The sequence below is a fragment of the Enhydra lutris genome, unplaced genomic scaffold, assembly GCF_002288905.1.
Source record: "Enhydra lutris kenyoni isolate GAN:26980312 unplaced genomic scaffold, ASM228890v2 scaffoldscaffold12, whole genome shotgun sequence".
In the NCBI taxonomy this organism is placed as follows: Eukaryota; Metazoa; Chordata; class Mammalia; order Carnivora; family Mustelidae; genus Enhydra; species Enhydra lutris.
Window position 1 is genome coordinate 15,118,806 of NW_019154096.1, and position 14,943 is coordinate 15,133,748.

Genomic DNA, 14,943 nt, shown 5'->3' on the forward strand with positions numbered 1-14,943 from the left:
AGAATCTCAAGGAGACTTGGAGCTCCACACAGGGCTCAATCCCACAACCTATGAGATCACGACCTGAGCCTAAACCAAGAGTCCGACGCTCAAATGACCCACCCAGGAGCCCCTTTTAACAGGTATTTTATTAACAGGTATTTTAAAGATAAGCCTCAGTCCAAAGAAGCAACTATTGTGTGAATTTCGGACATTGGAATCCCTCAGCACCATTCTTTAAACAGTGGGATACACACATCGCCTTCTTCTACTCAGATTCCCAGGCCTCTGCCTGATGAAATGGAGAAATACCTTCCCTCAACCAGGTTACATTCTGTTACTATGTGTACTTATTTTTAACTTTTTTTCTGAGAATAGAAGTCAATACAAATGTAAAAATTACAAAAAAGTATTGGTTTATAAGAAGCATAATCCCTTTAACAACTAGAGTGGAAGGCTGGGCTATTATGCACGAGGAAAGCTGCGTAAGTAAGACAATGATGGAGACAGCAGGGAAACATGCAAGGCAAGAGCACGAAGGGAAAACCAGGCAGTAAGATTACTATGGAGTTCTTGCGACCTGAAGACCTATCACAAGATCTTACTGGTTTCGTACAGGAGAAAGGGTATATAAATTATGATATATTCATACTATGGAATACTGTGCAGTATTAAAAAGAATGGGGTAGAAGCGTACATTTTAATATGTAAATCTCCAGCCCATATTAAATGGAAAGGTTGCAAAAAAAAAAAAAATGTGATCACAATCAACTAATCCCATCTTTACATGTCTCTGTATAAATTCATACAATTCATACAAAATTTCAGGGAAGGGGAAAGAAGAGGAAAATTATAATGACTGTATACTTGTGTATTACTACATGGGTAAGAATACTAATACTAGTATTTAATAGTATGATGTACATAAAGATAATAAATGATATAGCAGAGTATTAACACTTTATAGATTCAACTCAAGCAATTTTTTCTCTATTTCTCGCTTTAAAAAAAGGAAACTGAAACAGAGTCATGAAATGATCTTAGCTGTGTGTTTCAGGTAACTAACAACCCAGCTGACTAGGGGAGCCTGCAGGAGGGATGAAAGCTCTCTACACTCAGCTACTGGGAAACCCTGACCCCCGGCCACATCCCCCATCATGACCACCTTATCACGAGGATTTTTATTCTATTTATAATTTTGATAAACTATTAATGTATATTAAAATCAGATTTTCTTTTCAGAAAATGTGAAGTGACCAGTTAAATTACACTAAATTAACTGATGTCTGATTGAGGCCTGGTACATTGTAGGTATTCAACTAGTATCCACTGAACAAAGACCTCAGTGGGAATCAATGAGACTCACACTTTTTGTACCAAAGAACCACATAATTCTTTAAATCTTGGTTTAAAATATATGTAGTTGTAGAGACCGGTTACTGTTTGCTCTTTTAATAGTTTTTTTTTTTTAATTGTATGTAGAAAGTGACTCTTGTTTTCCTACTTTTTAATTCACAGTAAATTTTATTACATCCATGTATTTATAAGAGAAAGTACTGTTGACTTAATGGATGTTTACTCAAAGGGTGTCAAAAACTTAGAAGAATATAAAACTCTTCTGGAAGTTCTATGTTGCAAACTACAAAGGTATGTCAGAAAAGTCAGACCTCCAGGCAAACAGTGATAAAGTCTGATAATGTAAAAATGAACAATGCCAATATTCTTTCCAGGACTGAATTTATTTGTATTCAGATTTTAAAATGGTTTATTACTTACGTCAGAAAGCAGGAATGTATTACCAAGGATCTTTGCTTTGCTCCCACTCTTGACTTAGATAAACCCAAAAAAATATTCTACAAATGTGATACCTGTGTCCCATTCATCCCCAAAGGGAACCCAGTTTGTGTGTGCCCAAACTGACTAGATTATGAGCAACACCAGCGATATCTATTAAAGGCACAGATTCCCAGCCTTCTCTTGTGGAGATTCTGACTTGGTAGGCAAGGGTAGGGGAGGAGGGCACCTGGAAAGCTACTTTTCACACTCAATTCAGGAGACTTTCTGACTTGATACATGTGGGAGGTGAAGTCTTAGTAGACTCTCACCAGTATCTGTCCTTAAAAACTCAGAACCCAAATTATTAAAAACTTGACAAGAGGGTCCTATGAAAAACATCTCAAGGATGGTTCACTGTGAGAAGAAAAGCTTATGGGGCAATAATATCCATTAGTTTTAAATGGCTTTGCTTTTTAAAAAAATTTTTCTATACCCTTTGGTAGCTATAGAATTAAAGAAGAAAATGACATAAAAATAGAGAGCTTCTTACCTGGGGTAATTGATAATGCCATAGACTACAAAAGGACCCTGAATCCCCTTCTGTTTAATCTGCTACTGTTTTCACAAGAAAATAAGATTAAAGAGAAAAGAAAGAGGTACATTTGAAACAGGTAGTTTTGGTCAGGCGGAATGTTAAAATTTACACTTACTGAATGTCTACTTTGTGGCAGGTGAGTTACTATTTCGCCTACATAGCAGTTGGTAAAGAGAATGTCTAAAGTTCCAAGAAAGGAAGTGACTTGCCCAAAGTGACCTGTCTGCTTTAGAGCTTAGAAGCTAGGTCCAGGAAGAGGGTTGGGGAGACGGGGTGAAGTCACACAGACATGAACTTCACCCACTATATAACACAGTGTCTTTGCAGACCAGCTAGCACAGGGGTGGTGGCTGATAAGTGGATGAGTAATGGACGGATACACAGATATCCTGGTCCAGAAGGTGACATGGCTTCTTACTAGCCCACTCTATGAGCAGAAAGCCCTGATTATAGTGGCATTTTCTGCTGTGCAAGAAATGGAAGCTAATGTCCTATAGTTTCCTTAACTCACTGATTAATGATAAATTTCTTAAGCACCTTGTAACTCATTTGGTTTCTTTATAGGCAAAAAGTGGAGCAGCTCTCTCTGTAACTGAGATTTTGCAACAGAGCAATAAGAATAAAAAAAATGCTTTGCAAATATAAATGGTTATGGAGATAATAATACAATGAAGCATAAATAAAAGGACAGAAATCATGTTCCCACTAAATGAGTTAATCTTTCAAATGATCATCCTTGATCAGCTTTGCCTCACCTTACCTGCACGTGATTAAATGTCTGAATAACTTGCTCGAATGGGACCATGGTTCTTTTTCTTTTTTTTTTTAAAGATTTTTTTTTTTTTTTATTTATTTGACAGAGAGATCACAAGCAGGCAGAGAGAGAGGAGGAAGCAGGCAGAGAGAGAGGAGGAAGCAGGCTCCCCTAGAGAGCAGAGAGCCCGATGCGGGGCTCGATCCCAGGACTCTGAGATCACGACCTGAGCCGAAGGCAGCAGCCTAACCCACTGAGCCACCCAGGCGCCCCCCATGGTTCTTTTTCTTATACCAAATTTGTTTTCTGAAGGCTGTTTGTGAGTGTGAAGGTCAGGTTTGAGTGTGAATAGCCTAAAGAAGGAATACAACCTTAAGTCTTCACAAAGGATGATTTCTATACCTACTGTTCGATTTCTCTTTTTTTTTAAGATTTTATTTGTTTATTTGACAGACAGAGATCGCAAACAGGCAGAGAGGTGGGCAGAGAGAGGGGAAGGGAAGCAGGCTCCCCGCTCAGCAGAGAGCCCGATGCAGGGCTCGATCCCATGACTCTGGGAGTGGAAGGCAGAAGCTTTAACCCACTGAGCCACCCAGGCGCCCTACAGTTCAGTTTCTAGTTAGGTGAATATTCTGCGCAGCTTGCTCCTCTAAAGAGGAGTATTTGATACAGGGAGTGAGGAAAAATGGAGTCCTAGAATGTTAGAATTCAAAAGGGCGAGCTAGTCGGTCTAGGTCTGTGGAAGTCAGTAGAGACAGGTGCCTTGGGTTCAGATCCAACCCTCAACCAGTGAGCTTGGAACTTTAGACAAGTTCCTGACCTTTGAAGCTTATGTTTCTTATCTCTAAGCTGAGGACAAGAAAAGTTTCCTCTGGGGTAGATAAATCATAGAAAACCACTAGCACAATCCCGTTCATGTAATAATTTAGGTTACATATTCTTTCCAAGGTCACACAGTTCTGGAGTAGAGAAGAACCAGAAAACCACTCTGTGGCAGATCTAAGGTTGGATTAAAACAAAACAAACCCCCATATTACCTTATCTGTGTATTTCTACAGTATATAAGTATATAAAAATTAAAAAAAATGTTACCGTAACTGTATTTCTACAGCATATAAATCTTGATATCATTTTAATTTCATTCCATTTTTCAAAAGAAAATTTCACCAATTACAGAAAATTAAGTATAAGAATTTATAAATTAATTGGGGGAAATGAAGGAAATAAAAAACAAGTCTGTATCATTCAACACTGGCTATCGAATATGTGGAAGAGGAGCACTTATAATATTGTCACTCAAATATTTCAGAAAATTGTGGACATTCACCTCCATGGAATTCAAGTTCAGCTTCATCTGAATATGCAAATTTTGTAACAAGCCTGTCCAAGATGTTGCAGGAAAAAAAGCCCAAAACCAAGTGGTACAACTGACCCTTCTTCCTTAATGTAAACATAATAGAAATCTTTTCAATTTTGATCAACTTTTATTTTGAAATAATTATAGAGTCATGGAAAGTTGCAAAGAGTACAGAGAGGTCTCATGCACATCTATAATTTGAATAATTTTTAAAAAAGATTTAATGTATTTATTAGAGAAGGAGACAGAGAACCGGGGAAGGACCAGAAGAAGGAGAAAGAGAATCCCTAGCGCTGCACGTATGGGGCTCAATCCCAGGACCCTGAAATCATGCATGACCTGAGCTGAAACCAAGAGCCAGACACTCAACTGACTGAGCCACCCAGGCGCCCCTACAATCTTAGTAACTTAACTTATATTCTATTCGGTTCTGGCATCTGCTTTATGTCTGCCTGGATCAGCATTATTTTACATCTTTAACTATGCAAGAAGATGCAACATCTTCATTACTCAGATTTGTACAAGTATTGAGTGTTAATGATGAAGCATGTCTAGAAACAATGATGTATCTATGTGTTTTCCCCTCCAGTTTTAGCAATCTATATAATTTCTGACAATCCTATTTCTTAAAAGTATTTTTTTTTCTTAAAAGTATTTTTAAGCGAATTTCTAATTATTTGCCCTTTCCCTGCCATCCAGTCCTCCTCTCCTCATTTGGCTGTATCCCTTCCTTTAGAAAGTTGCATTCTTTCTTGGATATGGGTCACTGAATTATTAAGAAAATGTATTGTTGAAAGTGGGGACAGATGCCTGGATACAAAGCATTTATGTTTCCATTCATTCAACATGGTGAGATGACAGTCCTGTGCTTAAGAGCTGTCCCAGGCACTGGACATATGGCTGTCAACAAGTTAGAGCCAGTCCCTCTCCACAGGGACTTCACAGCATATCAAGGAAGACAGCAAAATTCAAAGTTGCTTGTTACAGAAGATGACCAGCCAGGTGTCGTGGCCATATTTACCAGGTGGATCTCACTTACTCTGGGGTTTAGGGAAGGCCTTCTGGGAGAGAAGTCAGGGAGCGGGTGTCTGGTCATGTCAGAATAATCATTCCAAGGTTTTTCTCCAGGATTGCAGAAACCTTACATTCTCTGCATCTGCTTCTCTAGGTGTATTTTCCAGGAAAATGTTCTTTCATATTTGCTTACTTTTCCACTTAGGTAAATAAAAAAGCATGGCTTTCAGGCAATTAGCTCCCTTATGTCACTTTCTTCAACCTTTTGTTTAAACCACTACTAGTATATCCAGGAAGACAAACCATATAATCCTGCATTCAAAATCGGGATCATATATAATGTTTGAAAGCTGAACACCATAAATCAGTAACAGTGTGTCCAGCAGATACAGAAACACACTGAACTCCAGGGGGCCTAGACTTGCTGTGTCTGGCATACTGGCCTCCAGCCACATCCGCACTGAATTAGTAAGGCTTACACTCAATCTCTCAGACTTGCTTCCTTGTCCTCAGAAGGCTAAGAGCCCCCTTCTGTCTGACATGTGGGTCAGGGGTTTGACGTCACTGTTTGGACGCACAAATGTTTCATAAAGACATGTAAATGCCGGCAAGTTCACATACACAGGCATCCATAAAACTGCCATTATTAATGCTCATTTGCTTTGGTCCCATTCTGATTTCCTGGCCAGTCGGTGTGGGAAACTGTTCTAGCACGGGTTCCTTTCCTTTTGCAACATGGTAGTGGTCATGCAACTGACTTAAACTGAATTTCATGGCCACAGATAGTCAGTATTTTGTCATGGTTTACCGGACACTATTTTGTATGCACTGCTCCCCCCGCCCGTAACACAATTTTGATTTGGTTAAGTTCAATTTTACTTTTTCCTTCAGAATTTTTCAAGTTTGTTAAGAGATCTGTCCAACAGATGGTGCTGTGTACAACATTAAGCTAGGCATTTCACTTCTTGTGGCTCAGCTATTGCTAAAATCGGGACTTGAGGCTTTAAGGTTACTCTTTGTCTCCTGGCTGATAAATTAAAAACAAGTTCAATCGAGATGAACCAAAATAGCAATTTTTAACTGAGAAGTATGTATTTTCTGTAGTTACTGTTGCTACAGTTAGATAATAAATTATGGGAAATTTGTTTTCTGGTAACATAACATTATAGATATCAATTTCTCTTTCCTGCTCCAATTTACAAAAAGAAATAACATAATTATTTCATCTGAAGTATTATTTTAAACTTTCACTCGGTCTCATGGGAAAGTGAAGCAACAGCAAGGAAACATTTTCCTGGCATTTGTAGCATTGTTTGAGGACCTTCACCCATACTTGATTCCAATACAGTGGTTGGGGTTTTAAAATAACAGCATAATCCTTATATCCTCAAAGCTTTCTTGTGATGCTTAGGTAGCAATGATCTTGATTTTAAAACCTAATAAATGTGGCTACATGAGTCTACACACTGTCCAGAGGAGCACTATCTAAAAAAATATATAATGCAAGCCACATTTGTAATTTTAAGTATCCTTTTTTTTTTTTTTTTTAAGATTTTTATTTATTTATTTGACAGACAGAGATCACAAGTAGGCAGAGAGGCAGGCAGAGAGAGAGAGAGGAGGAAGCAGGCTCCCCGCTGAGCAGACAGCCCGATGCGGGACTCGATCTCAGGACTCTGGGATCATGACCTGAACCAAAGGCAGAGGCTTAACACACTGAGCCACCCAGGTGCCCCTATAATTTTAAACATCCTTATAGCCACACTGGAAAAATAAAAAGGAACAGATAAAATTAATTTTAATACTATTTTTTATTTAGCCCAGAATATCTAAAATATTGCCACTTCAACATGTAACTAATGTAAAAATTATTAATCAGATATAGATTTGTGGGGTGGGATATACTTTGTATATCTGCTGTGTTTTCCACTCACAGCACATCTCTGTGTATAGTTCTGTGTGCTCTGAGCCACATGCAGCTAGTGGTGACCATAGTGACGGTGCAGGACAGGAGCATTTCTCGAGCTCTGCAATTCTGAGACCTCCAAGGATGAGGGATTCTTCTGCTAATCAATACTCCCAGTTCCAGCAAAATCACAAACTACAAAACACCCCTTGGGATCTAACATTGGAAGCACAATTTTAAACACGTTCAACGGAACTCCGTGAGCTTAATTAACTGAAGATTTTAAACAAACTCATTACAAAGTGGATTCAACTTGGTGCACTTTAAAGATGGTCTTTTGGGGGGAGCAGAATGAATATTTTGTGTGTTGCACTATCTTTTTCTCAGCAGAGACATGACAAGTGCTTGAACAAGACCCATGTCTGCTGCCAAAGAGGAAAGTTGTTCCTGCCACGTGATATCCTAGAGGTAACAGCAGGTTCGTCATAACCAGACCACATGTCTTCTGTCATTCTAGCCTCTTACTTCAGTAGGAGCTTTGCTAACACACCTGCTTCATTAGCGTAAACATCAATACGCTTTTGTCTCTGGGCTCATCAGTGGCAGAAATAAATCTTAATTCCACTGTATTTTGCAATGACAGTTTTTTCCTGAATGCATCTCATCTCCTTTTGAGTCACAGAAGAACTAAGATGGTACCTTGATGAGTCACGGAAATTTTAAATAGCAGCTAACATTTATGTAACATTTTTACTCCACACAGAACACTTTCAGAGACATCCTTCGTTTGAGAACACAGAAAGGCGAAGGAGTATTACAGAGAAACAGCTAAATTTGGAGGCAGAAGTCTGGATTTTAGAAGTCTAGATCTAGATCTTTTTATATTTCCTGACTGGGTGGTGGTGATGGGGAGGGAAGAACCAGGACCAGGGCCTCAGCTAGCCTTATGTGACCTGGAAGAGGGAGCCACAGGGGCAGACACCGCCCTGCCGGTAAATGACTTGGGAACATTAGGTTAAGAGACTTTGTCCTGCAGCCACTGTTGGAGCAGATGGCTCGGGAGGAGAAGAGTCAGGATTTTAGCTCTGACCTGCTCTCCTGCACAACTGTACGTAGCAGCAGCAATGAATCCTAACACAGACTGAACGGCTCTCATGTATCGGGCCTTGGGTGAAGAACTTTACATACATTAGCTTGCCACTTTCCCCTTGGTTCTCTGTGAGGGACCCTCACTTTACAGACCGAAACTAAAGTTTAGGGAGATTGAGTGCTTGGTTAGGGTCGCACCGGGTCAGGATGGGAATTCCAGTCTACAGGACGTCCACAGATCCTGATCCTAACCACATTACACCGGGAAAATTATCCTCCTCCTCGAACCTGTCTTGCCCTGAAGTTGCTCTGACTACCAAGTTATTCTAACTCCTCAATTCTAACTACTAAATTGTGCATTTGGAAAGGCTTTGCATGTTTTGAAATACAACAGAACCATAACCTCATTTTCATGATTGTGTTTAGTCAAAATCTGTTATCAAAATATGGGTTAAGATGATTTTTAAATATTTGGGTTTTAAGATTAGTTATAAAGTTATAGTTATATTATAAAGCAGGATTCATTTATGTAAGAGGGTTAAAAAGGAGACATTTATGAAGGGCAACTGGGTGGTTCAGTCCGTTAAATGTCTGCCTTTGGCTCAGGTCATGATCTTGGGGTCCTGGAACTGAGCTCCCTACTTGGCGGGGAGTCTGCTTCTCCCTATCCCTCTACCCCTCCCCAGTGCTCATGCGTGTGTTCTCTCTCTCAAATAAAAAAATAAAATATTTAAAAAAATAAATAAAACTGTAGCAAAGAAACTCTTTCTACAATTTCCAAGATAGTGCACAGAATATGGGATGGAGGGTTAAATCATCATTTCTTTTAAACATCTGAGAGATGCCCTGAGCCCTGAGTATGGCAGCACTGGGGGCATCATTGACAAAGCAAAGATAGGACTAATTCCTATTTGAAAATTGGTTTATTCAAAACAAAATGAACACAAGTCAGCATGAGATCATGGAAGTCCATTCCATAAATAAACCTTAAGAATTAAAAAAAAAAATCCACTTGTGACTGTTAGGACATACTATAATCATAATATACTAAAAAATGAAGGAGAACATATTAGAACCCAGTGTCTTTGCTAGAACTACAGTGTCTGATGAGGTAGCGAGTGGCTATGTTTGGCTATCTGAAATTAATGAAACAAAATTAAAGATTACCCTCCTCAGCTACACTAGTCACATTTGCAGTACTCCCAAATCACATGACTAGCGTTGGACAGCACGCATATAGAGTATTTCCACCATCGTATAAAGTTCTCTCGGATGGCACTGTTCTAGAATGTTCAGGATTCTTCCTAGAATATTGTTACTTTCTCAAAACTTTCCTCAAAGTAAATGCTCCTCTTTAATTTTTTTTTCCTGGAGATTAACATTAATAATGTTTGGAGTAGAGGAAACAGACTAACGGGGACGTTTCCTCCAGAGAGCTAAATAATTTTAAGGAGGTTCCTCTTCCTGCCCCTCACCAGCAATGCAGGGGAGCCTAAATCAGTGCTGTGTCTGATACTGGGGGTTCAAAGATGGTTAAGACACGTGCCCTACCCTCAGGAGCTTACAGTATTAAGGTAGCTATCCATTAAAAAGAAAAAAAAGAAAAAGAAAATCCTTGTGTAACAGAGGCTACATTTCAATAACCAGGGATCTATGATGCTGGCATTTAAGAAACACTGGAAACATGGGAGCATCTGGGTGGTTCAGCCAGTTGAGCAACCAACTCCTGGTTTCAGCTCAGGTCATGGTCTCAGGGCTATGGGATCGAGTCCTGCATCAGGCTCCACGCTCAGGGGGGAGTCTGCTTAACATTCTCTCTATCCCTCTCCCTCGGCCGCTCCCCCTGCTCATGTTCTCTCTTTCACATAAATAAAAAGGTAAGTAAAATCTTAAAAAAAAAAAAAAACTAGAAACATGAAAATATTTATATACTCTATTGTCTTTAAATCAAAATAACTACCTTCTCTGGAAGACCTACTTCTCCTCATCTCTCCATTTTTAAATCCTGACTTATCTATATTCTTTTACTATTTTCAAAATGCTAATTCAATTCATTCCCTAGGACGCATTCTTTTCAAAGCTTTTAATTGTGTTTTCTTATCAATTTCCTTATAAGAGAATTACTACACTTGACGCTTCAAATTAAGGTAATAAAAATTAGAAATCTTAATTACCACTGCATGTTCCTATTAGAAATCATTTGAAGTTATAGATGGCATGTGATCTAAATGTCAGTATCATATACAAATACGACTATTCTTCTGGACCTTAAATCTAGGTTTGTAGGAATTTTCCTCTTTAAGTTTATTTTCTTCTCCACAGGACACACATTTCTAAAACCAGTGGGGTATGGTTACATCTTTGAAAACAAGATAGGACAAGATTTCAACGCCAGCATTGCTACTCAGAACTTTCGTTCCCTCACCTGTAAAGTGTGATTAAGACTATCTACTTTAGGGGCACCTGCGTGGCTCAGTGGGTTAAAGCCTCTGCCGTCAGCTTAGGTCATGATCCCAGGACCCTGGGATGGAGCCCCACATTGGGCTCTCTGCTCAGCAGGGAGCCTGCTTCCCTTCCTCTCTCTCTGCCTGCCTCTCTGCCTACCTGTGATCTCTGTCTGTCAAATAAATAAATAAAATCTTAAAAAAAAACAGAACAAAACAAAACACACCAACAATTACAAAATCATGAAAAATTTAAAAAAAAAACCAATCTACTTTATAGTACTATACTTTAGTTTTAAGTTTTCATATAGAAAGGAATTTATCACTGTCTCATGAATGGTAGAAACTCAACAACTGTAAGTTTCCTTCTACCACACTGTAAAAACATCTTTAAGTCCTGGTTGGCTGTGATGAACCGTGTCGTATACAGAACCTCTGGCAGGGCAATTCTCCCCTCTAGAATGAATAGTGACAACAGCTGATATTTACTGATGGCTTACGGAGTATCACAGGCTGTGTCTCACAAGGGCTTCACAGAATTATTTTTTCCCAGTCACAACCCTACAGAGGAAGGAAGGTGATCTCCATTTTACAGAAATGGAAGAAGCTTGCAGGGACCAAAGAACTTGCCCACGGTCATCCCTCCAATACCCGAGCCGGTCCAGCTCCTTTGTCCTTTCTTTGAAACCAGGACACTATGCAGATGCCTTCCAAAAGCCAGTAAATTCAATGCTAAGACAGTGAATTTTATGGTATGTGAATTATATCTCCAATAAAGCTGTTCTTTAGAACTGCTGAATTTGTAGTGATTAGAAACTCAGGATAAAGATTCACTCTGTGGTAAACTTGGTCTCTGGTTGCTTTTGACCTTTTTAAAGGAAACCTCGAATCAAGTACCTAGTCTCAAAACAAGTCTATTCCCAGCATCTGGTCAGAAAACCTGCTTGGTTCTGAGGGTCAGACAGCTGAGGGAGGTGACATGCTCCAACGACGGTGACAAGCTCAGCCACGTGGGCTTACCTGGAGTCACAGAACACGACCCAGGCTCCAATAACTAGCCTGCAACTTATTTTTTTTCTGTGATGATTGCCCAACAGAAATTAAAAATTCGCAAAGAATGTTGAAATCTTCAGGGACAAAACAGAGATACAAGAAATGATCCGGAAATACTAATTCCAAAAATAAAATGCAAACGTATTTCCTTAAAAATGTCCTGCATGCTTTGCATATCTTCCACTATTATTAACCTCCCCCTTATGTGTCTTGCACTTAGAAGACTCTCTTGGGTTTCGGAAAGATGAACATATTTGACTAGAGGCCGGAAGAATCATCAATGTAGTATCTGTACATTAGTATTATGAGAATAAAAGCCTGTCGGATTAAAAGGAGCTTCCTGCCTGAGATTCAGAAAGCAGCAACAAAGGCCAGGGCTGCAGACTCCCAGGTCAGAACACAACCTTCAGTGGCATGAACTTCAACGCGGCCAGGCCTTTGATCGTCACCTGCTGACATTTACAGAGGCAAGGAGTAGTCATAATTACCTTCGTCCATGCCATTCAGCAGTTCGGTTAAATCTTCATTTTTACTGTCAAACTGATGCTCCTTCCACGTCTCACCATTTTCACTTCGAAGAACAATGAGTTCTCTCTCTTTTCCTCGCATAGACCCAAAGTGAGGGATTTCCACTATGACAGGGCTGGAAGAAAAATCCACATTATTTTGCGATCAAATGAAATATATTTGTAGTGTCATACTTTCAAAAACAGTGTCATCAACAGTATTCATTTGAAAATCAGAGGTGCCACTAAGGTTGGGAATAACTTCAAAGCTGCAGAATCATTTGCTAATTAAATAATATGTTAGAAGCCTGAGAACATGCCATCATTCATTCATTCACCAACAATTCATAAGGGCCTACTGCCAGTTAGGCATTTTGATTTAATAAGGGAAAAATATTCAGCACATATAAACAGGATTTTTGAATCAAGGAATTGAAAGTTATGAAAACAGACCATAAGAAAGTCGGTCCATTTTTAAAAACACAATAGCTATATTATATTATGCAAAAAAGCTAATGATTTAAAAGGACACAGTCATTTCTTTGAAAAAAAAATTCTGTAGATTTCCTGCTTCGAAAGATCATAGGTGTTTGTCCCGTAGCAAGCAAATGATCAATCGACATAGTTGTTTACTCCCTCCAACAGTGACTTCCTTTCTCTCATTTTTAATTTGTGAAATGGTAGTGGGCAACTTCACTTCCTAACTCTAGTATAACGTGCACAGGAAGATTTAAACTTCTGGAAAAGCACTTGTTGGCTTGAAATTGTAATATAGCCATACATTAATTTTTGACAGTGTCCTTTTGCCAAAGAATATGGACAGGATGGCTGCAAATTGAAGACAGCCAGTCGAGCACAGGAATAATTTTGTTAACTTTTAAAATAGGATAAATGCTAAAAAAGATGGATGGAATTAAGCAGACCACAATCACACACAGTTTATGTAGTTGGATTGTGCAGCTTTATTTTATGACATTTAAGTAGACAGTATCATTATTCTCCTACAGAGGTTGTATGTAACCTCACCTCTTAACCTATGTGTTTAAGTACAGGTCATAATAGGAGACATGGGTTTAAATATGTAAGAGCACATAAAGGGAGAGGCATTGCAATGATCCAATAACATAAGAATATAGGAGCATTTCATTTATTACAAAAGCATTCACTTAAAGTGGGATGATAAATACAATTTTTCTTTTGGCAAAATAATTACAATTAACTCAAATTAAGGATTTAAAAATTTATATTTTTATATATATATATTTATTTATATAATCTTAAATGAATTTATATATAAGGATTTAAAAATTTTTATTTTTTGATAGAAACAAAATCAAGTATTCCTGAGAGGGTTAATAATTTCAAGAGTTAAGATATTTAACATAGTTTTAACTATGTCTGATTTGACATTAAATTTTTTTTTTTTTTGAGAACTAGATACAATCTTTGCAGGTTAATGTATCAGATACTGTCTCTGTAAATATTTAAAGAATGTGGCTTTGTGTAGGACATTCAACAATACTGGAGAGAAGGTATGAACCAGGGCCTTTGACCAAGGTGAAAGCCAAGCATAACTTTTCATAACAGGTCTCTTCATGCAGACTGCCAAGGCAAATCCACCAATCAGACAGACAAGCAAACAAACAACAAATACCAACACATTTCAGCTTAAACAAAACAAAACAAGACAATTCAATAACTTCAGTAGAATATTCTATCTGCTGCCTTGTTGGCTTTCTTTACGCATCTTCTATCCCCAACATTTAATCAAATTCAGTTTACTTCTTGAGGACTTTGGTTTCTCAAAGCCCATAAAGATTACTTAGTATGCATAAGTATGTACTTTTAAAAAAACTGTAACTCCAGACACGTACATATATGTATATATATATATGTACACACATATATATTCACACACGTATATATCCTTTACGGCAAATGTTGATTCAAAGCCTCCAAATACCTTCTCTTAACGCTGCGTTGAAATCAGATCGTCAGTCTGTCTTAAAGACTATCATAACCAGTTGAAACATTTCAAAATAAAGAAAGGTTTACAGAAGCACAGATTTATGAAGCGGGGGGCTTGCAGTGAACTCCACATGCTTGGAAAGCACAGGGGAGGGAGCAGTGCTACAGCTAAGTCAAGCCACTATGGTTCCTGTTTCTTTCAGTGACACACATCAACTGAAAGCATTAAAAACTGAAAAGATAAAAATAAAATTCAGACAAGAAGAAGACCATGGGTGTGACAGAAAAAAATTGAAAATGGAAAAAAGAATTGTAGACATTCTGTATCTTGTCTATAAAGATCCTACCCAATAAATTTTGTTCCTTGAGGCCCAAGCTGCAGGATTCGGCTAACCAAGCTCTCGCCCTCATTTACAGGGGGAGGATTGCTAGGAAGATGCAGTTTACTGAATAACATCCATGCAGCAGGAAGAGAAACGAGAAGGGGAAATTGTGAACACAC

At 38.5% G+C, this 14,943-nt stretch overlaps 1 protein-coding gene across 1 annotated transcript in view; it reads right to left on the reverse strand.

The window, feature by feature from the left end:
* The window catches only part of LOC111144687 (ankyrin 3), a 334,097-nt gene that overhangs the window by 59,411 nt on the left and 259,743 nt on the right, over positions 1-14,943 (reverse strand). Inside the window, exon 28 of the mRNA XM_022499108.1 lies at positions 12,456-12,610. Within this exon, the coding sequence (XP_022354816.1) occupies positions 12,456-12,610 (155 nt within the window). The remainder of the gene's footprint in view (positions 1-12,455; positions 12,611-14,943) is intronic.